The following is a 27,141-nucleotide window of genomic DNA, read 5'->3' as shown; positions in this document are numbered from 1 at the left end:
CCATTTTGCAACCCCCCCCGCCCCCAAAAGCCAAAAGGTGGAATTCAGTAGCAAAACATCTCGCTATTGGGTGCAATGCTCACATTTCTTAAACATGTTAGGTGATTCATGTGTCTTCTCTCATTTAACCTTTAGAACAACATCAACAGAGAGTCATTATTAAAAACCATTTTATACATAATTAAACAGAGGCCCAGAGAGGTTACATATCCTGTCCAAGGACACATAGCAGTGCCAGAGTTTAAACCCAGGTCTGCTGAACTCCAACATTAATGCTCTTTTCACCATTTTAATGTTACTAAATGACAAAACAAATAAAACAAAACAAAACTATACACGAGCTACACTCTCCACCTTAGGAAGAGGATGGGGTGACCAAAACCGCTTGCTCTCTCAAAATGTGCTTTGGTGCTAGGTCAACGACAGTCCCCTAAGGACACTGATATAGTTTATCATGGCCGTTATTATACTGTAAACCATTTCTTTTTCCTTACTGGATGTAGAAATTTTCTTTTTCTACAACGGAACTTTCTGCTCCAATTGCCATGGCTAATATTCAACTACGGCTACTTTAATTTTCTCAGAGCTATTATAGGATGCTTGCTTTTGTTTGAGTCTAAATGCATTTGAAATGAAGGGAGAGTTAGGAACATGGACATATTTTTAAGGGTCAATTTTTCATTCATACATTCAATAAATGTTTATTAAGTACTTACCATGTGTCAGGTTCTGTTTCAGGTACTGAGGACAGAGCACCTAACAAAACAGACAAAGAGCCCTCCCTCATGCCCTTTCCGACCCCAAATTTACATTATAGTTTGGGGAGATAGACAGTAAATTAGGGATTAACAGCGAAGACCTCACTGAGAAGACATTTAATCAGAGACCCACAGGAAGCATGGAGCCATGAAGATTTCCCCAGAAGCTTTTTTGGACAAAGGGAACAGTCTGTGCAAAGGCCCTGAGACGGAACTGTTCCTTGCATTTTTAGGGAACAGCAAGGAAGCCAAGTGTGGCATTAAGTAGAGGGACAGGAAGAAGGGAGTAGTAGGAAATGAGGAGTAAGGGCAGGGAGGAGGTTGGGAGATCTTAAGAGGCTTTGCAGGCCATCATAAAAACTTTGGTTTTACTCAGGATGAGATGGGATGTTCTTGGAGTGTATGGAGCAGAGAAATGATTACGATCTGACTTGAATTATAAGTGGATTACTCTTGCTGTTGGGTGGAGAGTAAACTGCAGGGGCTGGGCAAGGCTGGAGCAGGGAGAAGGGGACAGGCCTAAAAACTGTGGCTTGAACAAAGGTGACAGTGTTGGAGATGGTGCAAAGCAGTTAGATTCTAAATATAGTTTGAAAGTACAGCTAACAGAAGACTTCATCATCATTAACAACATTTACTTAGCAGCTAGTGCACCTAGATAATCATATTATGTGATAAAAAAAAAATACAAAGGGGAAAAAACATACCTTCCCTTTCCTGGCTCTGTTCAGAACATTAAGCATGACTTAGATAAGTGGAAGGACAGTGCAGAGCATGAGAGACAAAAAGAACAAGGTGAACAAAGGAAGAGAAGACAAGAAGGAATGTGGTACATTTGAGAAATGGCCCTAGGTCAATTCTGACTGGAGTAAGTGCTTCCTGGGAGAACAATGGATAAAAAAAGGTGGACGAGAGACAGGGAAAGGGTCAGGCTTTGGTAGAAATGGCATGACAGGCAAAAGGGCTTGTATCAGGCAAATCTTAAGCCCTTTTGAGCAGAAACTGATTGGAGAACAGAGTGCTTTAGAAAGCTAAATCTGACAGCCAGGTTCAGGATGGAGAGAAGTGGCCAATTAAATACTCCCTTCACCCCTGATTCAAAGGGCCTAATCTCAGTCCCAGGAACAGAAGGTGCAGCAGGGGAAGAGAGTCAACGGTATCACAACAGTGTTGCACGGAGACAGGCGGTAACTACGCTTGTGGTGAGCACAGCATGACTGTAGTTGTTGAATCACTAGGTTGTACACCTGAAACTAAGGCAACATTGTGTGTCAACTATACTTAGATAAAAACAACAACAAAAACCCCCGAGGAACCTGATTTCCTTATCTTTAAAACCAGTCGTCTTCTCACCAAAGGGCACTGTTAGAAAGAAATACCTGAGGAAATAAAAGAACATTTACCAAGCCACATCGGTTGGTTCAGGCCAGGTGACCCACGTCACATCAGACTGCGGCTGTGCATACAGGATGGAAATGGATGCTGGCACCACTTCAAATGTTTTACACAGACCAGCTCAGTTAATCCACACACTGCCGTGTGAGGCATGTCTATTCTTATACGCATTTAATAGGTAGAAAACTGAAGCACAAAAAGGTCAAGTAACTTGCTCAGAATCACAGACCTAAAAAGTGGCTGGGCTAGGATTTGAACCCAGGCAGTGCAGTCACAAAGTTCATGCTCTTGGCTATGACGCCATACTGTCTCTCCAACTTCAGAAAATGATTAAAAAAAAAAAAATCACTTGTAGATGACAGAATCATCAGTGCCCACCCCCACACGAGCTTAGGTTGCGGCCAGGATAATATACTAAAATATCTTCGAGGCTGCTACACCGTTCCCCATTTTCCATTCAATCAAGCTAGAAAAAAAAATACATTGCCGCTGAAGAGAAAGAGGAGGGGCAGATAATTCTCCATAGCTGCAATGAATAATAACTAATTTGATGATCTGTCTCCTTCACACTCACTTCATGCAGCTTTTATTCCCCTATAAAAACAGCACTTTTATTTTTGTTCAAAGAAGGCTAGTTAATTAAATGAAGAATCTGAATGGAATTTATGTAGCCATGATAGTTCACTGATGGTAATACAGTGTGAAATGCGGTTGGTGGTAAAAGATGCAGAGGTTTTGATGCTGAATAAATTCATGCTATTTCTTTTGTCAATGTATAACTGTCAGGTTGGTAAATGTGACCCCTTAGCAAAGTTCTAGCCCAATTCCCACTGAATCGCTGTTTAAAAGATTAGTGCATTGAAATGACGACTTTTAGAGGAAGCAGTGAAAAAGAGCAGCAGTGTGCTGTATTTAGCAATGCAGGATCACATAAATCCATTTTTTTTCTTTCCTCCCGGGTCGTCTTCTAATAAATAACTGTAAAGCCTCCCATGTCAGTAACAATTGAGCCAGAATTTTCGGAGTACCTCACCATGAGCCCGAAATCCCACCAGGGTAGGTGCCACAGCCAGTTTACTGAATTACTTTGTATTAGATAGAGATGAATTCAGTTTAGAAAGTTAGAAAAGAGAAACCAAGATGTAAAAGCAATCAGAAAAATCAACACAAGCATTATGCTTTTAAATACTGAGTACATTGAGCACAGAGACTAGAAGGGAATCTTGAGCTATGAAGTCAAATCTCTGACTTGGCTTTTTTTTTTTTTTTTTGGTGACACTGAGGAAATACCTCCAACTCATACTGTCCCATTATAAAATGAGGATTTTCCACCTTATAATTTCACAATGAATCTTTGGGAAAGATCACACCAAATTCCCCTTTGACAAAAGAGACAAAGGGTATTATCAACTCACACAAAGGGCAGTATAAGCTCGGACAGAAAGACAATGTGCTGTGTGTTTTTCCACACACAGCACTTCTTCCCCACAAGGAACATGATAAAAAAGAGAAAATATGGGGGCGCCTGGGTGGCGCAGTCGTTAAGCGTCTGCCTTCGGCTCAGGGCGTGATCCCAGTGTTCTGGGATCAAGCCCCACATCAGGCTCCTCCACTGGAAGCCTGCTTCTTCCTCTCCCACTCCCCCTGCTTGTGTTCCCTCTCTCACTGGCTGTCTCTCTCTCTGTCAAATAAATAAATAAAATCTTAAAAAAAAAAAAAAAAGAGAAAATATGAGTGCTAGAATGAGCTGTACCTAGGTCAGAATCTTTGATTTGTGATTTTTTTTTTTCCGGGCTATGTAATTCTCTAATTCTCTAACAAACTCAGTTTGTTCAGTCGTATATTGGGAAATAACAACGCCTACTTTATAACATCAAAAGAACTCTCACAGGAAGGTTAAAGAAACAGTTACATTTCTTGGTACAGTTCCTCTTTACTGCTTTTGAAAGATAGACATAATCACCTATGCGATTAGAGCTAGACTAGACAATTTATTAAGGGTTTTCCTGAGGCAATCAATTAGTAATACCAGTTATTGAACTTTAGAGAAGTTGTTTGGGAACATAATAACATAATGTGCACAGGTCTTTTTAATGTTAGCAACAATTATGTAAAACCTTTTCTTCTCTAGTTATGAGTCGTAACGGCTCCCTAAAGTAGAAGGAAAAAGCATTCACAGCAGTTGCACATTTGTAATTAGGCTAGCACATCCATATCAGTAACCTTCGCAATTCTGTAATTTTTAAGCTAATCAGTAAATCTTTCAAAATGTCAATGGCCAACAGGAGAAAAAAAGAAACTGCAAAGAGATATATGTCTTGGTATAATGTAACTTATGCTACGAAGCCCGAAAGAATACTTCTCTTATCAGCTTCCGACATTCACTCATTGGAGAACTCTTGTTGGTGTTGGTCCCACTACAGCTTGTGAGAAAGATTAAGGGTTACTGCAGGAAGAAGGCTGTTGAAGGAAAAGTGTTTAAAAGCAAGTTATGTATAGGTTCCTTAACTTGTATATCAGATTTATTAAAATGTGTATACTATTTCTCCCAATGGATGATCTCAAAGTAATTTGCAGGTATTCACGAACGAATCTACAATTCATTCTGTAAGCAAGGATGCACTTGGGGGAGAAAATGAATTCATGGAACTTTCTATGTGCCTCTGAGATGTGCTCTCTCCTTTCTCTTTCCTTACTCCTCCTCCGTGCATACATCCAGCCCACCATCCCCACCTTCATACCTAAGCAGCTATTAGGCACTATGAAGTCTTCATTTATGATGTATTTGCAGCCATTCCTTAATCTGCATTCTTGCCACCACGTTACTGATTCACATTCTCATCACCTCATCGTTAGGTACTATGAGAATCCCATAAAATGATCGCCCTGCCTACTGTGTTCTTCACTCTCATGTATTCTGCATGCTTCTGAAGGATTAATTTTCCCAAAATACTGCTCAGGTAACCCACCTAAGATAACCTTAGGTAGTATGATAAAACATCCGCAAAAGCCATATTTCCAGGCTTTCCACTACTGGTTCCAAATCTAACTTTCCAGCTTTAGCACCCTCTTACATGATTACCATATCCAATTACATGACTTACCAAATTTACTTACACTGAACTCGTCTGCATTCAAGATGCTTTGCAGCACATTGCTCCTTCCACTATCTATACACTCTCCCTCTTTCTTCTTCATTCGGTTCTTGCCTATCATTCAAAATCTACTTTAGATTTTACCTCCTCTGGGAAGCCAGACCACTTCAGCTTACAATGATTTCCCCCCCTTTTATCTTTTATAATATCTGTTGCCTGTAATTAATCACGTGCTTAGTATCTTCTATTGCTATCTTGAGCTGTCATTACAATATTAAGTATTTTACTGCCTAACTTTCTAAAGCCAAAGAGCCTTGACTGCTCATATTAGAACACAAGCTGGGAGGTAAAACCCCATGTAATATGAACAAGGGCTCCACTTGCTGTAAATATGAGCAATAACTGGGCTGACAGCAAAAATGACAACTTTGTTTTGCATATATAGTAATCGCCTTAGAGAATTTTATTAGGTAAGAAGCTTTCATAGAAAAGTTCTTCATAAAATGTTTCAATTTTATGAGACTATTAGTAGAACTACATTTCATTTGAATAATTACAATAACAACCATAAACCATGCTATGAAAATGACTTAATGAAAAGCAAATCATTTCATTATATTCTCTTTATATATAAATTTAAAAATCCTTTCATAGTATTTATCAAGCAAATGAGGTTATATTAAGAACTATGTGGGATGAGGGACAGTTACACTTCATTGTGTTTGACAATTGTATTTCCTGGTTTTTCATTACAAAGATTTAAAAATTATGCACACTAGTTTATATTTCCCTAAAAAGTACAGTTTTTCATCACAAGCTAATATTATATATGCTCTCAAGGACTATATAATCATGAAGGTCCTTTCCCACCCCACCCATATCCCTGCTTCTACGAATTATATGGTGGCACTTCTTTGTAAAGTGTGTAAAAGGAAAGACATTTGTAAATCCAAGAAACAAAGATTTTCTTCAGTTTGTTTGAAAAAGCAAAATCTTCATTTTACAAAGGAAGATTTGGTTAAGCTTTCTGGAGGAAAAGCAGGTCAATCAAATTATAATTAGCTCTAATTAACCCTCCCAAGAGCTGTCAGCTTCTCTACCTGCACCTGCCTCATTCTCCAAGAGGTGCAAAATTGAGCTCTGATTCTGAACATCAAAGAAAACCAAAGAAACAATTTTCAAACTCTTTCTATAAACAGAAGTCCCTAATCAAAGACAGACACACGGGTACACCTATCTGATAAATTTTTACCATGCAACTTGTTCACAATATAAATATTAATTAATTAAAATCCAGTTAAATGTATTTAACCCTAAACATGCATTTTACTGGTTTGGTGATATTGACATAAAAGAAAAAAACTATTTTCCTACTTCTCCAAATCTGATTACAAAGGTACTGAAGGACCCATTTACACTATTGGAAATTTCCTTTCCTGATCAGAATGTAAACTCTGCTCACTGAAACTTGCTACAACTCAAAGGCAACTTTTAGTTATTAAACATCTAGAATTTATCTGAAGTTTGTTTGGGGTTTAATAGAGATGGTTTCAAACAGAAATATATTCCCTCCAATATAACTTTTATAGTTTTAATTCGACTGGAAACAAAATTTTACCAAATTTTGTTTTGTTTTGTAGGAACTTGACCAAGAGTTCTAAGTTCTAATCTAGATAGTAAGATAATAATATTCTTTATTTTTTTAAAATACTTTATTTATTTATTTATTTATTTATTTGTTTGTTTGTTTGTTTGTTTGTTTGTTTGACAGAGACAGCGAGAAGAGAACACAAGCAGGGGAAGCAGGAGAGGGAGAACCAGGCTCCCCGCCCAGCAAGGAGTCCGATCCCATGACCCTGGGACCATGACCTGAGCCGAAGGCAGACGCTTAATGACTGAGCCACCCAGGCGCCCCAGTAAGATAATGATATTCTTTAGTTCATTTGGAAGAAAAAGAAATCAGTGAGAACTGGTATGCAAATTTTGAAAAACAACAGTAATACCAAGAAAGAAAGAAACAGGGTGGGACATGGCTCAGATTAAAGGCATAAAGCTACACAGTAGTTGGTACTGGCCAAAGAAGAGTTAGATAAAACACTCATTCACCCAGTAAATATTTGACAAAGCAACTGAAAGATCAGATAGCCCCAAACAGACCCTAGATTATGCAATAGTTTAATCTATCGTAATGGAGATACCACAACACAATGAATAGTTGCAACAACAAATTATTTAGGAAAACAAAAGTATAAAGTGTAGTCCCTCATCACATAACTTATACCAAACTAATTTCATAAATGGGTTAAATAAAGACAGACACGGGGACAGCAAGAAATGGACTTTTAAAAAAATTATTAAAAAGGAGAAAGCACAAAGAAAAAGATTGGACAACACAAAAACATCTGTATTAAAAAAATCTTTGAAAAATTAGAAGGGCAATTTATATTTAGGGGAGCATATCTGCAACAGATTTGGTAGAAAGAGGGTTAATAACTACGATGTAAGGAGATCTTTTGGGAAAAGGGGAAAACTGTTAAGAATATAAGAGAAGTGAAGAAGCAAAAGGAGTAGGAGGGGATATAGATAACATGAAGGGCATAGGGTCAGGAGTGGCTGAAAGTCACTAGCCATCAGATCTGGAAATCAGCTACCTTCATTATTCAAGAATTGTGAAGGAATTCACAATTTGATTTGAAACTCATGGTCACAGACAATCCTTGGTATCTAACATGGATGACGATAAATCAAATAGGGTGATTTATTTATGTAGGGCTAGGTATGACTAGAGAAGTCTTGCTTTTAATTCTAAAACAGTTCGTGAATAAATCACTTAACCCAATGTCAAGAGTCCCATATTGAAGTAAGAATACTGAGTGTTTCTCACATAGTAAACTGTCAAGATAAGAGTTTTATAGTGTCAACTGCCTTATCACTACTTCCTCCTTGGGTAAAATTTGCTAGTTTTGTCAGCAAATTAATATATATTGCTCTCACATCAAGAAACAAAACGTTTGGCATCTACATAGATGTTTAAAACACACCCTGAAAGGTGCTCTCTTAGCAACTAATGAAATTTTAGAGATTTGTACTTTTTTTTTAAGTTAAATAAGAAAAATTGCAGGGAGTAATGCCTACTTTGGTAGACAAACATGCCTCTGACAACTCACCAGCTAGACGGCACCTATTTTGCAATGCTTTCTAGGAAGTGATGGTTTTGCTCTATTTTACTTTCTCCTCATTGGAATGAGAGTTCCTCGTAAAGAGTACATCTAGTTTTCCCAGCGCATCCATAGAAAAGAGCATTTAATAAATGTTTCTTAGATTCCTTTGCCAAGTCTCCCTTGTAAGTCGCTACCAGGCGTGTGTGAAACAATTGATGACAGAGTGCTGAATTGGTCCCTCAACAGCCAGAAAATAAGTGGCTCACAGCAGGGAACCCAGAACCCCAACATCAGTTCTAACTAAGCCAAACAACTACAGAAAATACTGTCATCAAATGAACTGGAAGGGTTCTGTGAAGAATAAGATAACTTCCCTTCCAAATGCCTCTAACTTGGAAAATTCTGTGATTCTAATTGATCTGACACCATTCAAATGGGTTCTGTAGTATCAACAGGATAATAAAATTTCACTCAGATTTTCTTAAAATGGTAAGACCTTTTCCACATTAAAAAGAAAACTATTTGGGAGCGGGGATTCTGAAATAGACATCTTTGTTTGCCAATGCTTGATCAGAACGCCACATTCACGTCCAGTGAATCACTGGAGATGGCTGGTATCTGGGCAAACAGGGACGCCAACCGGGCTGTTCTTGTGTTCCTTTTCCAAGCAAGCTGTCTTTAACTTAGGCAGTTTCTTGGGCAAAGTCTAATGTTGGAAAACACATGGGTCATATTTTGAATCACAAAAAGGGAATTAACGTTGAAAAATAAATTCGACCAAGTTTTTTTTTTTTTTTAAATAAGTTTCTCTACTCAGATTGCTGTCTATCATTATAAGAGCTTTATACTGTTTTTTCTTAAAAGGGCTTTTTTTTGGCTTAAAAATCATTTAAAGTTAATTGTAGATTACCCACAGTTATAAGAAATAATACAGAGAGGTTCCCTGTATTCTTCAATAAGCCTCCTCCAATGGTTATCATTTGCACGACTATAATAGGATATCACAATCAGGAAACTTCATTGATGCAATCCACCAAACATAATCAGATTTTACCAGTTTTATAAGCACTTGGCAATAAAAAAGAAAAACCTATAGATACATGCAACAACCTGGACATGTCCCAAGGGAATTATGCTGACTGAAAAAAGCCAATGCCCAAAAGTGACATACTGTACGATCACATTTACATAACATTCTTGAAATGACAAAATTATAGAGATAGAGAACAGATTACTGGTTGCAAGGCGTTAGCGGAGGGAGGACAGAAGGAGGTGGCTGTGTCTTATTATAAAAGAGTAGCATGAGGGATGCTTGTAAAGAGGGTTTTTAACAGAAAACAAAAGTTGACATTTTGAGGTCACAAGTGACCATCTGAAATGGAAACATAGGAATATTTTACTATAGTACCCTTTTAGAACAGAAAAGACTGACACATCAAATAGATGTACTTTTTCCTCTTTTCCTTTCTAAAGATGAGACAGCATCTTAGAATATCTACTAGGGCTATATTGAAATACTATAAAAAGTTCAGATCACCAAAAAAAGAATAAAAAGGGTGTGGGAACCGATACCACTTCTATACATTAGAGGCTTTACTGTTTCTTTAATAAATGCACAAAGGAGCACAATCTCTAAAAGTGTGAAAACATGAATACCTCTTTAGTAATTGCATAGTATTGTTGTTCCCTTTAGAGATATATTCAATCTGTTGTTAGTTTCCTTTGTTGCTTCATCCATCAACCAAGACAGCTCGCAAGCTAGCTGCACTGGCTGTGACGAAGTTCACGTTAAACCTCAACTCTCCACAAGACTCCTGTGCTGATTTGACCTTACGTTTGTGCCTCAGGACTTCATGCTCTCCTCAACCATTCAACCCAACCTTTGCACAGGTGAGGCTGACTGCAACTGGGCTTATCTGAACCTAAAGAAGTTGCCAAATGAGCAATTTCCCATGGTTTCTTTAGGGCAAAGGCTCGTTCAGACAAGCCAAATACTTTGGCTTTGGACTGTTCACCAGTTCACTGCTGCCTTAGGTCATAACACACTGCTGAAAGGAACCTGAGACAACTTCAGCGTGAGAGTAGGTCTTAGAAAGTTGTTGATCAAAGGAAGTTGTTAGAAGAATGGCCCACGCCTGTTAAAAGTTGTTAGAACTTGAAGAAAAAATAACGAGAAGTCTAATTTCATGGGAAATTGTGGCTCGTGATTTTAAACAGTAAGGTGGGGTTATTCTGTAAGGCATAAAAATTCATTAAAAAATATGGAAATTTTAGAGAACAGTGCAGCTGATTCCTTACAGGACAGTTAAGTATTCTAGTAGCCAGCCCTGTTTGAAAAAAGCAATGCTCCTGATCCTTCCAGTGAGAAAGGATCTCTTCATAGCATGTCCTTTCCATTTTACTCATTTTTGCCTCCCTCTCCCTTTCTTTTCCCCTTCTCTCCTTCTGTTTCAGTTCTTCACTGCTTTCTTTTTGGGCCACTAAATAAAGGTAAATTAATTTCCATAATTTACAATAGCTAATGGACCTTCAAAAGGGGGAGATTATTCTGTTTTTAGGATCAGGCCACTGTCTCACAATAATTCAATTAAAAGTTTATAAGTGAGTGAACAAAGGATATCAAATTGTGTTCTCTTCTCCCTTTGGAAGCCACTGGTAACCATCATTGTAAACCAAATTGAAAATCAATCTAGTAGCGTTTTAATAATCAGATTACCTATGTATTTAAAGGATTTATACGGTGTAATTATTAGTACTGAGCTGACTTCATGACAAGACCTTCAAAATGACACACAAAAAAGGGAAAGAAACATTGCTAAATTTCATACAACTCAAGTTTCTGGTTTTTAGAAGTTTTTAAGAGAAGAGTTATATGCATTCTCTATTTGTAATTTTTAAAGACTCTTTTGCTAATTGTGAAAAAAGAAACTAATTCTTGAGAAATTAGAATTTTGGCATTTTCAACAAAGCACAGGAACTCTTTCATTAACAATTTGTCTGTATCACTGAAATCTTCTTAAATGGAATAATATTCTATATACATAAGAGAAGCTGAATGGTATTCATGGTCAATATATTTAAATAATGAAGAGTTTTAGGGCTGATTTTGGGTAGTGTATTTTTTTATTGTAAGTGTGCATTTCTGAAATGAATAGTTGTGCCAGTATGTATGCATGTGTTTGTATATACAAACACATACATATATTTTAAGTTATTTTTGCTAAACTGGAAAATATACATTAAATAATATTACAAATACTATGAATCATTACAGCATGAATCATCACAGTCTCTCAATCACTAAATTACAAAGCCTTGACTGCTCTATTACTGTACCTTCTATCATTGTTAAGTCTGGTTGACTTTACCCTCATGGCATCTTTCACACACAGACCTTGTTGGTGTATTTCCATTACTATGACCTGGTTAAACCCTCCACTGCTGCTTATCATCTGGATGAATGTTCCTCAAATTTTCAGGTGCATACAAATCCCCTGAGGACTTGTTAGACATGGATTCTGATTCACTAGGTCTGGGGTGGCATGCGAGACTCTGCATTTTTAAGTTCCAGGTCTTACAGATGCTCCTGGACCACATTTTGAGTAGCAAGAATGTAGAGTTCTAGATTTGCACTGTCCACTGTGGTAGCCACCAGCTATATGTGGCTACTGAGCACTTGAAATATAGCTAGTCAACTGAATCTTAAATTTTAGTTTGTACTTAAATTAAAAAAAATAAGTAGAAAATATTTTTTCTATTATACAAAACTCTGTTGTTTTGCTAGAACTCCGTTTCACTTTAATCATTGCATCATTTAAGATATTATTGTTGAACTGTAGTGTTTGATAGGCATGTAAATCATTTGAGTAGTATATATGAACTGATCTGGTTACTATCAACGGATTGATTTAAAATTTTTTAAAGATTTTATTTATTTATTCGACAGAGATAGAGACAGCCAGCGAGAGAGGGAACACAAGCAGGGGGAGTGGGAGAGGAAGAAGCAGGCTCCTAGCAGAGGAGCCTGATGTGGGGCTTGATCCCAGAATGCCGGGATCACGCCCTGAGCCGAAGGCAGATGCTTAACCGCTATGCCACCCAGGCGCCCCCGGATTAATTTAAAATTTTAATGCAATAATATAACAGTGTGCTTACCCGAATATTTTCTGCAACATGAGTTACAGTAATACTTAATGTAAATCACAATTTGTATTTAACTTGCTTATTTTTATTAGAATATAATTACTTTTTCTATTTAAAATAGCAGATATGGAAAAAATTTTATATTTAAAATGAAGACATATTTCCAATGCAAAATAGAGATGTATTAACTAGTAATATAATCAGGACAATAAAAAGAGACTAGAAGAAAGAATGTTGCAAAATTCATGATAAATGCAATTGCAATCCATAAAGGTGTTTGATGTGATGAAAAATTTTAAATATATAAAAAGTGAACATTTTTGTACCTGCATGGTAAGTATGTTGAGAAGTTTTCTCTTAATAGTCTGAGGGTTACAGAAGTGAGGGGGTGGGGGGGATGGGGTAATTGGGTGATGGCTATTAAGGAGGGCACATCTTGGGATGAGCACTGGGTGTTATATGCAACTAATGAATCACTGAATACTACAACAAAAACTAATAAAATTAAATTAAATTAAAAAAAGTTTTCTCTTACTAGTCAAATAAGAATCAACAAAATCAGTCACCTGAAATCAGAAGTAAATGCTATCTCCCTGAAATAAATAATCAAAAAATGGGAAAAAAAAAAAAGAAGCAAATGTTGAACATTTGTAACTTTGGCCAGCAATAAAATGGCCTGGATTGTTGCACAGAAGAGTAAGCCATTTTTAGATCAAGATGGTAATTTCATTTATGATAAAAGACTAGAAGAGATACTTTGGGGTGCCTGGGTGGCTCAGTCATTAAGCATCTGCCTTTGGCTCAGGGCGTGATCCCAGGGTCCTGGGATCGAGCCCCACATCAGGCTCCCTGCTCCACTGGGAGCCTGATTCTTCCTCTCCCACTCCCCCTGCTTACGTTCCCTCTCTCACTGGCTGTGTCTCTCTCTGTCAAATAAATAAATAAAATCTTAAAAAAAAAAAAAAGACTAGAAGAGATATTTTACCAAAAATGAAAGATCTTCAATTAAGTCACAAAACAAATGCCCTATAGAATACAAGAAATTTCTAACAATATCAATGATCAATTGATTCAAATTTTGGAAAACTACAAGTACCTTTCTTCAGGGGACACTACCTGATTCAAGCTTCACTCATGTATTATCTTAAAGGACTTCCAAATTTATGGCAAAAAGCTGTCCATTTGCAGCCTAAAACATCCAACTGGTGGTTTAGATATTTTTAACTTTTACGCCTTTCAAAGAAGAATTTCAGCTGCATAATGAGTAAAATTGTTTATCATAATGGATGGTGCTCCAGCTATATTGGATCAAAAATTCAAATTTATTGACAATTTCAAATAAGAGACTGTTTTCTTTATTGATTCATTCCACTGTACACTACATGAGGAAAATACCTGTGCAAAGTTTTTTGAAGCTAAATGTGTGAAAAACGTCATGGATATAGTTGTTAGCATTGTGTAGTATATATGTGCAAATTCTATGACTCTTCACTAAGTTTAGAAGACAATGAGTTTAAGGATCCCGTGTTCTTTGCCCAAGTTCCTTGGCTGAGTTGTGGAAGAGTTTTACAAAGATTTACCATACATTTAACTTCAATTCAAACTTTTCTTAAAACAGAAGAAATGCTCACCTCATATTCAATAATCAAAGACCAAAAAAAAAAAAAAATCATTATCACACTGCATATGAATGAGCTAAATTTAAAGCTCCAAGAAAAGGAAAACCTTATTTGTGAAGCTGAACAAGTATAAGAATTTATACTGACATTAAAACTTTTAATAATATAGATCAATAACAATGATTTTACCTATTTTTCTACCATAAATCAATATACAGGTTTTAATTATTGATAGTTATGTAAATTAGTTACAAAAGCTAAGATAAATTTAAGGTATGCTAAGTTGATACTGAAATTAAGAGTTCCTTTCTTTCTTTCTTTTTTTTTTTTTAAGATTTTATTTATTTATTTGACAGAGAGAGACACAGCCAGTGAGAGAGGGAACACAAGCAGGGGGAGTGAAAAAGGAAGAAACAGGCTCCCAGAAGGGAGCCTGATGTGGGGCTGGATCCCAGGACCCTGGGATCACGACCTGAGCAGAAGGCAGATGCTTAACAGCTGAGCCACCCAGGAGCCCCAAGAGTTGCTTTCTATGTCTACAATACTCCTTTGAATTTGATATTATTGGTATCAAGAATTAGTGATACACTTAATTTGAAAAGATGTAGATTTGAAATGGTTGTGCTTGAAAGATGAATTCTTCTAGAAAACCATGAAATAGTTTTATCCATTTGGATGCAAATATTGAAAGAAAAAGATTTTGTTATTCAGTTAGAAAATTTTTAAGTATGTTTGGAACATTTGGGTATATGAACCTATTTTTTTCAACAGCCAAATCTTATTAAATCTAAACACAGATCCAGTATTTCCAATGAAAATTTAGTGTACAAAATAAGATATGCTCTAAGTTTAACACTGAACTTCAAAGATACAGTATGAAAAAAAGAATGTAAAAACATCTCACTAATGGATTTTTAATATTATTGCATAGTCTATCATATTTTAGTTTTATTAGACTAAATAAAATATATTTAAAATAATTTCACCTACTTCTTTTTACTGTTTTAAAAATGTGGCTACTAGAAAATTAACAATACATAGGTGGCTTTCATTATATCTCTATTAGATGGTGCTGGTCTACACTAATACAAAAGCCTTTTCTCAGATCTTCAGTTGCTTCCCAACCTACTGTTAATATTCTTAAGTATAGATATTCTTGGAGTACCTTGGTGGTTCAGTCAGTTGAACATCTGCCTTCGGCAGTGGTCAGGATCTCGGGGTCCTGGGATCGAGCCCCACATCAGGCTCCCTGCTCAGCAGGGAGTTTGCCTCTGCCTTTCCCTCTACCCCTCCCTACCATTCGTGATCTCCCTAAGTAAATGAATAAAATTTTTAAAAAATACAGATATTCTTCATTCATCTCTTTATCTATTCACCAAATACTGAGTACCTACTCTATGTCCGATATTATTCTAATATAAATGAGAGAACACATCAATGATAGCTGCCCTCTGAAGCTTACCCTGTAGTTCAGAGATATAAGGACAAAAACATGACAAGCATATAACATGCACAAAAGCAATTAATAATATCACAAAACTTCCCCACACACAGTAAATGTCAGAGGTCAGTGGAGTGGATGGTGCAGGGAGGGGAAGGGGGAGAGTGATAAGAGATGAGGTCACTGAGGTAGGAGGAGTGTGGGGATGGCAGATCAGGTAGGTTTTCGAAGGCTCTCACATTTACTTGTAGGCTACTACTTGTAGGATTTTGGCTTTTACTCTGAGATGGAAATCCCTAGAGAGTTCGAACTTAAGTTTTGGCTTTTCTAAAAAAATTTTTAGGGGCATCTGGCTGGCTCAGTCATTAAGCTTCTGCCTTTGGCTCAGGTCATGATCCCAGGGTCCTGGGATTGAGCCTCACATTGGGCTGCCTGCTCAGTGGGAAGCCTGCTTCTCCCTCTCCCACTCCCCCTACTTGTGTTCCCTCTCTTGCTGTGTCTCTCTGTCAAATAAATAAATAAAATCTTTAAAAAATAAAAATAAAAAATTATTTAAAAATTGTAAAGGTTTTTTTTTTTCTTAGATTTATGTATTTATTTGAGAGAGAGAGAGAGCACCAGCATGAGTGGGTGGGGCAGAGAGAGAGGGAGAGAGAATCTCAAGCAGATTGCGTGGAGCATGGAACCTGAAGCAGGGCTTGATGCTGGGACCCTGAGATCATGACCTGAGCCAAAATCAAGAGTCAGACACTTAACTGACTGAGCCACCCAGGCACCCCCTAAATTAATTTTAAAAGGATACTTCAGGCTGCTGTGTTCAGACTAGACCATATGGCGGTGGGGAAAGGTTAAGAGCAGGGTGACCTGGTAGGAAGCCGTCATTACAACACAGGCAGCAGATCACAGTGGCTTAGAATAGTGATGGAAGTCGTGAAAAGTGGTAAAATTCTGCAGTTTTTAAAAAGTAGGGCTAAGAAGTTAGATGTAGAGTATGAAGGAAAGGGGTCAGATTATAGGTGAAGCAAGCTGATAATTTTTTCCCTTGTTAAATATCCTCAGAGGTCTGAAATCTTAGACTGGTATTCAAGTGCCTATATGCTTTGGTCCCAACATACCCACCCAAATGTCACTTCCTAACACTTTTCATCTGTCCATAGCCCCCTTATATTCCTGGGCCTTTGATGATGATGATGATGATGATGATGATGAAAGAATATAAATCAAAGCTCTTATTTTTGAGGAACCTACTATATTACTGACAGTTTTAAGCTCTGAAAGTCTTGACTCTAATGAACAAATTATAAGACAGATATCATATTTTTAGACACAAAGACACAAATATACTAACAAATATTAGTACAGTTAGTGTGCAAAAGGCCTATTCTGACTCTCAAGACTTTTTTTTAAGAGGGTGGGGGAGGGGCAGAGGAAGAGGGAGAGAGAGAGAGAATCTCAAGCGGATTCCACACCCAGCGTGGAGCCCAACGTGGCGCTCGATCATGATCTGAGCCAAAATCAAGAGTTGGACGCTTAACCAACTGAGCTACCCAGATGCCCCACGACAAGACTTTTTTTTTCACACCATGATTTGCATGCCGTACCCTCTGTCTGGAATGCTCTTTCCTTTCTATGTCTGGCCCAGTTCACGTATGTATTACCCTCTCTATAAAAAGTCTCATTATCCTTGCAGCCAGAATTAGATTTTCCTCCTCTAAATCAAATGGTTAAAACAAATCATTCCCACATCTTTTTTCAGCACCTTTCTTTTTCTACTATTTATTATAATGACCATGATAGTTCATATTTGTTGAGTGCTTACTATGAGCTGTACACATTTATACTATTTATCTTAATACTTCTGACAGTTTTGTGAGGGATCCTATTATCAAACTCATTTTAGAAATGACAAAACTGAGGCTTGAAGAGGTGAAGTAGCTTGCCCAAGGTCAAGAGCAAAGAAGGAGGCAAGATCCGGATAAACCTGTGTGTCTAACTTCAAAGCCCATTATCTCCTACATTACCCCTCATGCTAATCCACAATTCTTCATATAAGATTCCTTTTCCTGTTTATTTTTTCATCGATGTCCCATCCTTTCCTATTGAATACTGTTAAGTTCTGATACAGATTTGTCTTAGATAATTTATTCATGAAGACCTGACCTTCCCTAATAGAAACTAATCTGTTCAGAGAAATAAATACAGGAGGGCCTCAAGTGGAAGAACTAGGTATTGCAAGGAAAAAAAAAAAAAGCAAAACTTAATTTTTCTTTAGATTCATTTCTTAATCAGTCCTTAATGTAATTATTTTGTCCAGCATTCTTGATATTCTAAAGCTTTTAAGCTGTAAGCCCTTAGGAGAAAAGAAAATTTTAATTAAATGTAGGAAAAAAATCCACCCTCTAATTTGTTCTAAATGCAAAAATTAACAAAGAAGATGTATAAATGTCTACTTTCAGGATGCAAAGAAACACTAAAATGTAAAAAAAAGCCTGGCCATATAAACTGATACAGGTATTGAAGATACAGAATTAAAATAAGTTAAAAAGGCATACCAACCACAGTACAAAAATACCTAACGAGAGTCTGAAAATTGGCCAAAATATAGAGGACTAAACACTTTTTATTTGGAAATAATTTCAATGTACCCAAGAGTTGCAAGAATTAGGAACGGTACAAAGAACATCCTCATACCCCTCACCCAGATTTACCTAGTTCACCAGATTCACCCTTTTGCTAACATGTTCATGAATGAGAAATAAAGCACTCTTGTAAACCGCTGATATTTAGAGGTTGCTGTTAGCTGAGATTCTGCATATTCTCAATCTCTCTCATATATAAATACACACACACGCACACTCATGTGTACAGATGCATATACACAACACATGCACACATGTACACACATCACTTTCTTCTTAACCTTCTGAGGGTAAGTTAGGTGCATCGTGGCTCCTCACCCCTAAAAACTTCAGTATTTCCTAAGTATATTCTCACATAACCACAGTATAGTTGTCAGATTTAGGAAATTTAACACTGATTCAATACTTTTACCTAATTTACCATCTATATTCCACTTTTGTCAATTGACCCAATAATATCCCTTATTATTAATCTGGGAAATTTTATTGCCTTTCTTTCTTCTTTTTTTAATGACATCGATATTTTTGAAGAATACAACTTCCTCATGGCTAGATTCTGGTTACATGTTCTCAGCCGGAATACTACATAGGTGATGTGTCCTTTTCAAGGTTTCACATTTGGAGTCGCATTCTCCATCTGTTCTTCATTGGTACTATCAATTTTTAGCAACAGTCAAGGTGTTGTCTTATTTCACTACTGTATAATTATTATTTTCCCCTAGCAATTAATAAGCAGTTTATAGAGAGCTACTTTAAAATCATGTAAATATGTAAATACTCTGCTCTTCATCAAAATTTCCCCCTAGATTTAGCATCTGATGACTCCAGCCTGATTCAGTCTATACTAACACAGATGTAAAATGCTGAATTCCCAAATCTGGCAGGCTTTCTGCAGTTACGTCAGCACTCAACAGTCTACAATGAGCAAGAGCTCTCCTTTTTCCCCATTAATTAACTAATTAATCTATTTACTAATGGTATGGACTTATGAATTACTATTTTTTCAATGGTCTGCAATTTGTTACTGTATTTAATTACTTTGGTACTCAAGTTCTTCCAGATTTGGCCTTTTTCAAGCTTGTTCCTTGTGACAAGACCCCATCATTTTGAGCACTTCCTTATTTTCTGGAAAATTAGATGTTCCAAGTTTGCCTTGTACTTACCCCAACGCTTACATTAGTCATTTCTTCAAGGAAACGGGATTGCTTTAGTAGTGAATGATATCTGGGCACTTGGATATGCTATTAGGTTGTCTGCTTCTTGGCTCTTACAGCTGACAGAGCCAGGGAATGTGTATATATATATGCAAACACACATATAGATATGTGCACATATACATTCATAGGCACATACACATAGATATTTTAGAAATGATGCCTTCACAATACCTGCAAATTGCAGTCTGATCCACAGGATTCTTTTGTGACTTCTTTCATTCTGTTTTGTATGTCTATGCTTTTTCATTGAGATTCTGGCTGTCAATGACAATCAACACATTTGCTAAAACCTATGTTACATCTAAACTTGGTTTCGGAATTGCTTTGCCCATGGGTGCCCAGGTGGCTCAGTCAGTTTAGCGTCTGCCTTCACTTCAGGTCATGATCTCGAAGTTCCAGGACTGAGTCCCGGTTTGGGCTCCCCACTCAAGGGGGAGTCTGCTTCTCCCTCTGACCCCCCTCTTGTGCTCTCTCTCTCTCTGTGTCAAATAAATAAATAAATAAATAAATAGAATCTCTTAAAAAAAAAAAAGAAAGAAAAAGAATTGCTTTGCCCATACTGCTAAAACAACAACAACAAAAATACTAAAAAAGGTTCAGGATTTGTTTGCACTTCTTTTCCAACTCAACCCAACCTGTCAAAGTCTGAACACAAATACTGTGTTCAAAGGTCACTTGAATTGGTTTTCTTTTGTTTTTCTTTAGGATGGATATGGTATTCATTTGAAATACAAATGGATTGATTTGTTCAGGTCTGCTTGTAGCTTTAAGTTCATTTTCCCTTCCTTATCTTTATTGCTTTTTCTATAATTTTGAATGTGCTGAATATTAACATGTACCCCAAAGTAAAAATTATATAAAAAGTTATTCTCAGACGGGTGTCAGTCCTTTCTACACCTTATCCACCGTGTGTCCACCCACATTGTAGATAACCAGTTTCATCACTGTGTAGTTTATCCTTCCTTTGGTGTCTTTTATAAAAGATAAACATGGGGCGCCTGGGTGGCGCAGTCGTTAAAAGCGTCTGCCTTCGGCTCAGGGCGTGATCCTGGCGATCCAGGATCGAGTCCCACATCAGGCTCTTCCGCTGGGAGCCTGCTTCTTCCTCTCCCACTCCCCCTGCTGTGTTCCCTCTCTCGCTGGCTGTCTCTCTGTCACATAAATAAATAAAATCTTTAAAAAAAAAAAAAAAAAAGATAAACAGATATATAACTGCTCTTGTTTTTTAACTATTGCATACTTATATATACTCTTTTGAACTTTGTTTTTTTTACTTGGTAGTATCTCCTGGAAATCACTCCATATTACTCAAGAGAGATTAAGGTAGTTTTCAATATTTTCTAATTACAAATAATATTGCAATACTGTGCATATATATTTTAATATTATTAGAGGTATATTTTCAGGGTAAATTCCTAGATGTGAGACTGTCAGGTAGGAGGGTAAATGATATGTAGATTTGTTAAAACTACCAGTTCTTCTTCATAGGGGTACCATTTTGCATTCCCAATGAGAATGCCTGTTTTGAAATATCCTCACCAACAGAGTACTGTCAAGCTTTTGAATTTTTGCTAATGTGATGGGTGAGAAACGGTATTGGCACAGTTTTTCTTAAAAAAACAATCAGACAAACCTTTGTTGAGGTAGAATTTATCTATAGTAAATTTCAATATAGTAAAGTTTACTAATTTTAGGTTATAGTTTAATAATTTTGCTTAACCCAAGATCACAAAAGTTTTTTTCTAGAATTTAATTATTTTAGTTCTTATGTTTAGATCTATAATCCATTCAGTTAGTTATGACATAAGGGAAGGGTTGAGATTCATTTTTTTTTCTCAAAAATTCCCTTATTCTACCCCCATGTATTGTAACAAGCATCTTTTCTCCAGTCAATTGTCTGTGAACCTTTGAGAATATCAAGTGACTCTAAGTGTGGTCCATTTCCACCAGTGTCAGATTATGTTAGCTCCAGGCTTACAGCCAGGAGGAGCAAGCAGTCTGTCTGATTATGTTCATTCTTCAATTCCTTTGGTAGCTGCCTATTGTATAACGCCCAGGTTTTAAAGTTGTTTTCTGTTGGAAGATGTCTTCTGCCAGTGTTTTCCTCTATCATTACTAGAAGATGGAAGTCCTATCTCAGTGTAGAATCAACTGGTATTTCTCTCATTATGAGAAAGATTATCTTTTCATATGATTAAGGGACTTTTTTATCATGTTTTTGGGAGTCTGTTCATGTCTTTTGCCAATTTTTCAACCTCATTTTTGGCTTCTCAACTGCTAAAACTTCTAACTGGTTATTATTCGTGTATATGGATGCAACTGAGTTTTGCATATTAATTTTATATCTTGCTAGCTTGTGAATTTTTCATTGAGTTAGCTTTATCACTGATTGTCTACAGTTTTCTGGATTACTATTATGTCATCTGCAAGCAGACAGATTTTTTCTAATTCATATGTCCCTAGTTGTTATTCTAGTCTAATTGCATTTTCATTTTTTGTGTGCTGTTTTTATCAGGTTTAGGTAACAATGTTACTCTAGCTTCAAAAGAAAAAAAAAGAATTTGGAAATTTTTTCTTTTTTTGTTTTTTAATCTTCCAGAGGATACTTATGTAGTTTTGGGATTGCCAAAGGTTTGATTAAACTTCCCTGTGAAACATCTGGCCTGGTCCTTTTCTAGAGGGCAGTTTCTTGATAACTTTATTTCTTTTATGGAAATTGGTCTGTTAAGCTTTCTATCCCTACTGAGGTCAGTTTTGGTAAACTATATTTTCCTAAGGCAACCTTTTAATAGATGAGTTAATCCCATTCATGTTGAGATAATTATTATGTTTGGTCTCAATTTGGTCATATTTTGTTGAAGTTATTGTGTACATATATTATATTTATATGTATTTATTTTGTGCATTCCTTTTGCTTTTTAAAAATTTCTTTTTGTATTTAGGGAGATTTGTATTTTTATTCTATAGGTTACTTTTGTATTATTACTTTTTTATAGTGCCTGAAATCTCTATTTTTACCTAATCTTTTATTATTTGATATCAGTTTTAAATGATACCTTTACTTATACAACAAAGTGGTTAAATTATATTTTCCTCTTTTAACATCCTCCTTTTAATCCTCTGATTTTTTAAAAATAAGTTGCATCTTTTGATTTTTTTGTCAGACATGTACTAGTAACGTGTTATTCTTTTACCTGCAAACTCATTCTCATTTTGGTCTTAGCTATAAAATAACATCTGTGAAACGTTCACTCTCTAGGAAACTCTGGACAAAGTTATTCCAGTAATTTTTTGGCTAGATGAAACTCATCCTCTCCTAGATTCTTCAGGAATACTACATATGTGCAGTATTCCCTGAATACTGGCACATTCCAAATGGTTTTTCCAGGGCCCTGATATCTGAAAGTCAGCTTGGCTGTGTACAATTTGGTTTACACTTTCTTTCCTTTAGTTTCTTGAAAATGTTACTCTACCATGGCCTTACTTTATTGTGTTGAGAAGACTGATGCTGGTCAAATTCTATTGCCTGTGTAAATTGTCTGATCTTTTCAATTGGAGGCACTGCATTTTCCCCTCTATCTCTAAAGCCTGATAAGTTTACTGGCTATGTCCTAGAGTTGATCCTTCTAGGTCATATTTCCCTAGTACCCACTAACAGATTCAGGTCTTCTTTTATTTCTGGAAAGTTGTCATGGATTGTAGTTCTAAATATTAGTGTTGCTCAGCTGCTTTACTTTTTTTTTTTTTTTTTTTAAGATTTTATTTATTTATTTGACACAGAGAGAGCACACACGCAGGGGGAGTGACAGAGGGAAAGGGAGAAGCGGGTCCTCCACTGAGCAGAGAGCCAGATATGGGGCTCAATAACAGGATGATCATGATCTGAGCCCAAGGCAGACGCTTAACCACCTGAGCCACCCAGGCACCCCTCAGCTGTTTTACTTCTTCAAGAAACTCTTTTACTTCCTTATTTTACTATCATTTTCCTGGTTGTGGTGTTTTTTTGTTTTTCCAATGCCTTTTCATTTGTCTGGATAATTTCTTGGACAACTTACAAACTTAGTTTTCATTTCTGATATGCTTTTGTCTTTTTCTTCTATTTCTTTCTTTTTTTAAAAATAATTTTTTATTATGTTATGTTAGTCACCATACAGTATATATCCTTAGTTTTTGAGGTAGTGTTCCATGATTATTTGCGTATAACATCCAGTGCACCATGCAATATGTGCCCTCCTTAATACCCATCGCCAGCCTATCTCGATCCCCCACCCCCTTCCTCTCTGAAGCCCTCAGTTTTTTTCCCAGAGTCCACAGTCTCTCCTGGTTCATTCCGCCTTCTGTTTACCCCCCTTTCATCTATTTCTTTCCTAAGTTTTACCAACTCTCATTTTATTTCTTCCTGCTTTTTTAAAAAATATCATTTCTATTCTTAGTTTTTTAAAATTTCTGATTTGAGGTGTTTTTTCTTAGTGCTAAATGCTTTGTTTGAGGATATTTAATTGAATTTGGAGTGTTGTGTTAGTTTTCTTCAACTTTGTGGTTGAATTGTTTTGGAGAGTTTTCATCAGAAGGAAAGCTTTAATTCATATTGTCTGATTTTTCACAGTTGCTTTGTAGTAAGGGGGACAGATTTAATTTTTTTTTTCCTATTCCATCCCCCTACCCTCCACGGATGGCATTCTTAGTTCAACAGTACCCTCTTCTGTACAGCTTCTTTATGGATCATGTTGAAGGTCATGGTGGGGGTAGACAGAAAGGACTGGTATGTCTTGTTTCTCTTTCATTTCTCCAAGATCTTTAATTTCCCCCTCTTATTTACTTATTGCCTCATTTCCAAGGGATACCACTCTGTTTCTGTTCATTTGGTTATCCCCCAGAAGCAATGATTTTTCCAAGGCTGCCACTTCTGGTTGCACACACTTTCTCAAGTTCTGAGTACCACCCAATTTTCTGGAGGTGATTGTGTTTGTACTTCATCTAATTGCTTTGTTTTTTCCTGTTCTTTTTCAGTCATTGAAGGCTTACCACCTCTGTTCTTGTATCCCAATTTCCAGTGGCAGGAAGGCTGCAGGACTTTGTTGAAATTTTTTTACTCTGTTTATATGTATTTTGAAGGATGTGGTGTTTTATGTCACAGTCATATTGAAAGTATGAGTCCTATATGATTTTATTTGATTTCATTGTTGACTTTATGTTTTCTGGGTAGATGTTTGGGAAATTCAAAATCTGGTGATTTCCACTGATCTCTAGCTATGTTCTTTTTATCTCTCTACCCTTATTCAATATTTCTACCCTTATTCAATATTTCTACCCTTAGTCAATATTTTATTTACTTGTATATCTATTGTATTTGTTTTTGCCACTGTATTTGCTTTGTTGCAAGCTACCTAAAATCTGTGACGAATGATGTAGAGTAAAAATAAATTTTTACTTTTTAGTATTAAAAAATAAAAGTAAAAAATGCTCTGCCTTGGAGGTTTTTTTTTCTTGTTATGTTATTTTCTTTAATAAAGTGAGGCATGAGTAACAGAAGAAAAGAAAAAAGGAAAAGCAAAAAAGAAAGAGAAAAGAATAGAAAAGCAATAAGATTGATCATTTACTTCTGATAACCATGATTATCTGGTTTTGAAAGCAATTTCTTTGAGCAATAGTAGCAGGATTTCAGCACAGATACAGCCTCTGAAAGTGATTGCTTTAAAGACTTAATGCTATTTTATACTCTATTATTCACATCTAAGGTCTGAGATATTATACAGCATAATTGCTGTATACCTCATATGTTTACCCACATTAACACAAAGCACATATATACAATACATGGCACTTACTTGTTTCACATTCTGGAGTTCTTCTGTCAACTGTTTCTTCTGCCTTTCTGATTCAAATAACTTTTCCTATATTTAAAAACCACTGAATTAATAACAAATTATGATGTATGAACAAGTATCACTTTCAGGGCTTTATTTCAACATTTATAAATTCTTCAAACATTCAATGGCAACAATCTGAAAATGCAGTTCTCAGTCACTTTTCTGGCTGTACACATATCATTTAAAAGTAATTAGTTATTTACAGTACAATTGTGATGTAAATGCATTTTCTGTTACTTTAGTTAGCCATTTTGTATAATCTCAAAATCTGAGCTCCAAAATAATTCAATCAGGATGAAAATATGTAAATACTAACTAAATTTTGGGCAATAGCAATCAACACCAAAGAGCTTCTAAAATCAAAGCATTATTATTACAACTTAGAAATAAAGGTCTCTTACCACAATAAAGAGGACATATGAAACTGGATTGACTATTGTTTTTCTAATTTATCTTGTGCTTGGATGATTATCCATACAAATGAAGCTATGACTAGTGTAACCAAAATATAGAGTAATAGTTACTAAGGTAGAATAAATAATATTATGCATGCAAATTAAATATTATTATCTCTGAAATTAAAATTAGTTTAAGCACATACCCTAAACCATTCAGCTTTTTAAAAATATATCACAAATAAATCCACATTTTATTGATCAAATCAGAAATACTAAGAGTAATTTAAGGACCATTTTACTATAAACTTGAGCAGAGGAATTGCTTGAAGATTAAATTGAGTTGTAAATATTCATGGCAACACTGTAATGTTTATAAGAAGCATTCTGTTTCCTGGTATATTTCAGCTCATTCTTATCTAAGATACGAAATGAAGGTATATGAAGATGAATTTAATATAGCAATCTAATGAATCTGCCACAGACTAGGAGCCAAGAAACTGCTGGCTCTCATGCTTTTATGCTCTAGCAAGTCACCTTCACTCTGTGTCCTAGTTTTTTTGCATCTGTAAATGGAAAATACATCTATTTTCATTCAGCTTTGCAAAGCAGTAGCAATCTGAACTTTGCAGAAAGCCTTTAAGTTAAATAAAGCCCATAGCACTTTTAAAAAATCATTCTTATCAAATAAAAATTAGCCACTAGCATCAAATGATCTTGGTTTCATTTTTATTTGTGTCTCAAATCAGAGATGAAGAATAGAGATGTTGCAAGTGATGAGAGAACACCTACACACTCTATGAATTTCATCGAACAACCTCTGTTATCTGTGTGTAAGACAAGTAGAAATACTGAAGGTACACACGTTACCTCGAAGAAGTATTTATGGCTATGTAAACTCTTTTACCTGGCCAAGCAAGTAGTTCTCAGCCAACAGACAGGTTTCTGTGTAAAGGTAATTATAAAATATAGAATATGCTCTATCTGGGATTTCAGGTCCTGTCACATTAGGATATGTTTAGTTACATGTCATAGACTTTAAATGAAAACCCTGATTTATTGAAGAGCTCTTTAGGGAACAATTTTAAGTTAAAATTCTAATAACTAATACTGATATTTAAATAAAAAATGAAACATAGCATTAAATTTAACAATGATAAACATTAAGAAAATGAAAAGATCTGAGAGCCTCCAAAAGTTGTTTTTTTTTTTTTTTTGAGAGAGAGAGAGAGAGAGAATCTTATGCAGGCTCCATATCTAGCACAGATCCCGACACAGGACTCGATCTCACAACCCTGAGATCGTGACCCGAGTCAAAATCAAGAGTCTAATGCTTAATGAACTAAGCCACCCAGGCGCCTCTGAAAGTTCTGATGAACCATGAGATTTAATGGCGTATGCAGAGATG

General features: G+C 36.1%; 1 protein-coding gene across 5 annotated transcripts in view; it reads right to left on the bottom strand.

Moving 5' to 3' along the window:
• STXBP4 (syntaxin binding protein 4) overlaps window positions 1-27,141 on the bottom strand; it is a 219,997-nt gene that overhangs the window by 134,804 nt on the left and 58,052 nt on the right. For all 5 annotated transcript variants that reach the window (XR_015721309.1, XM_045773046.2, XM_045773041.2 and 2 more), the window contains one exon: window positions 25,297-25,362. Coding sequence is in view for 4 of the 5 variants with exons in the window: in XM_045773046.2 (XP_045629002.1) it covers window positions 25,297-25,362 (66 nt within the window). In the remaining variant the exon portion in view is untranslated. The remainder of the gene's footprint in view (window positions 1-25,296; window positions 25,363-27,141) is intronic.

Source organism: Ursus americanus, chromosome 23, assembly GCF_024610735.1.
Source record: "Ursus americanus isolate L20-20 chromosome 23, mUrsAme1.1.p, whole genome shotgun sequence".
Taxonomy (NCBI): domain Eukaryota; kingdom Metazoa; phylum Chordata; class Mammalia; order Carnivora; family Ursidae; genus Ursus; species Ursus americanus.
The sequence above is the reverse complement of the archived record's forward strand: the minus strand, read 5'-3'. Positions and strand labels throughout refer to the sequence as shown.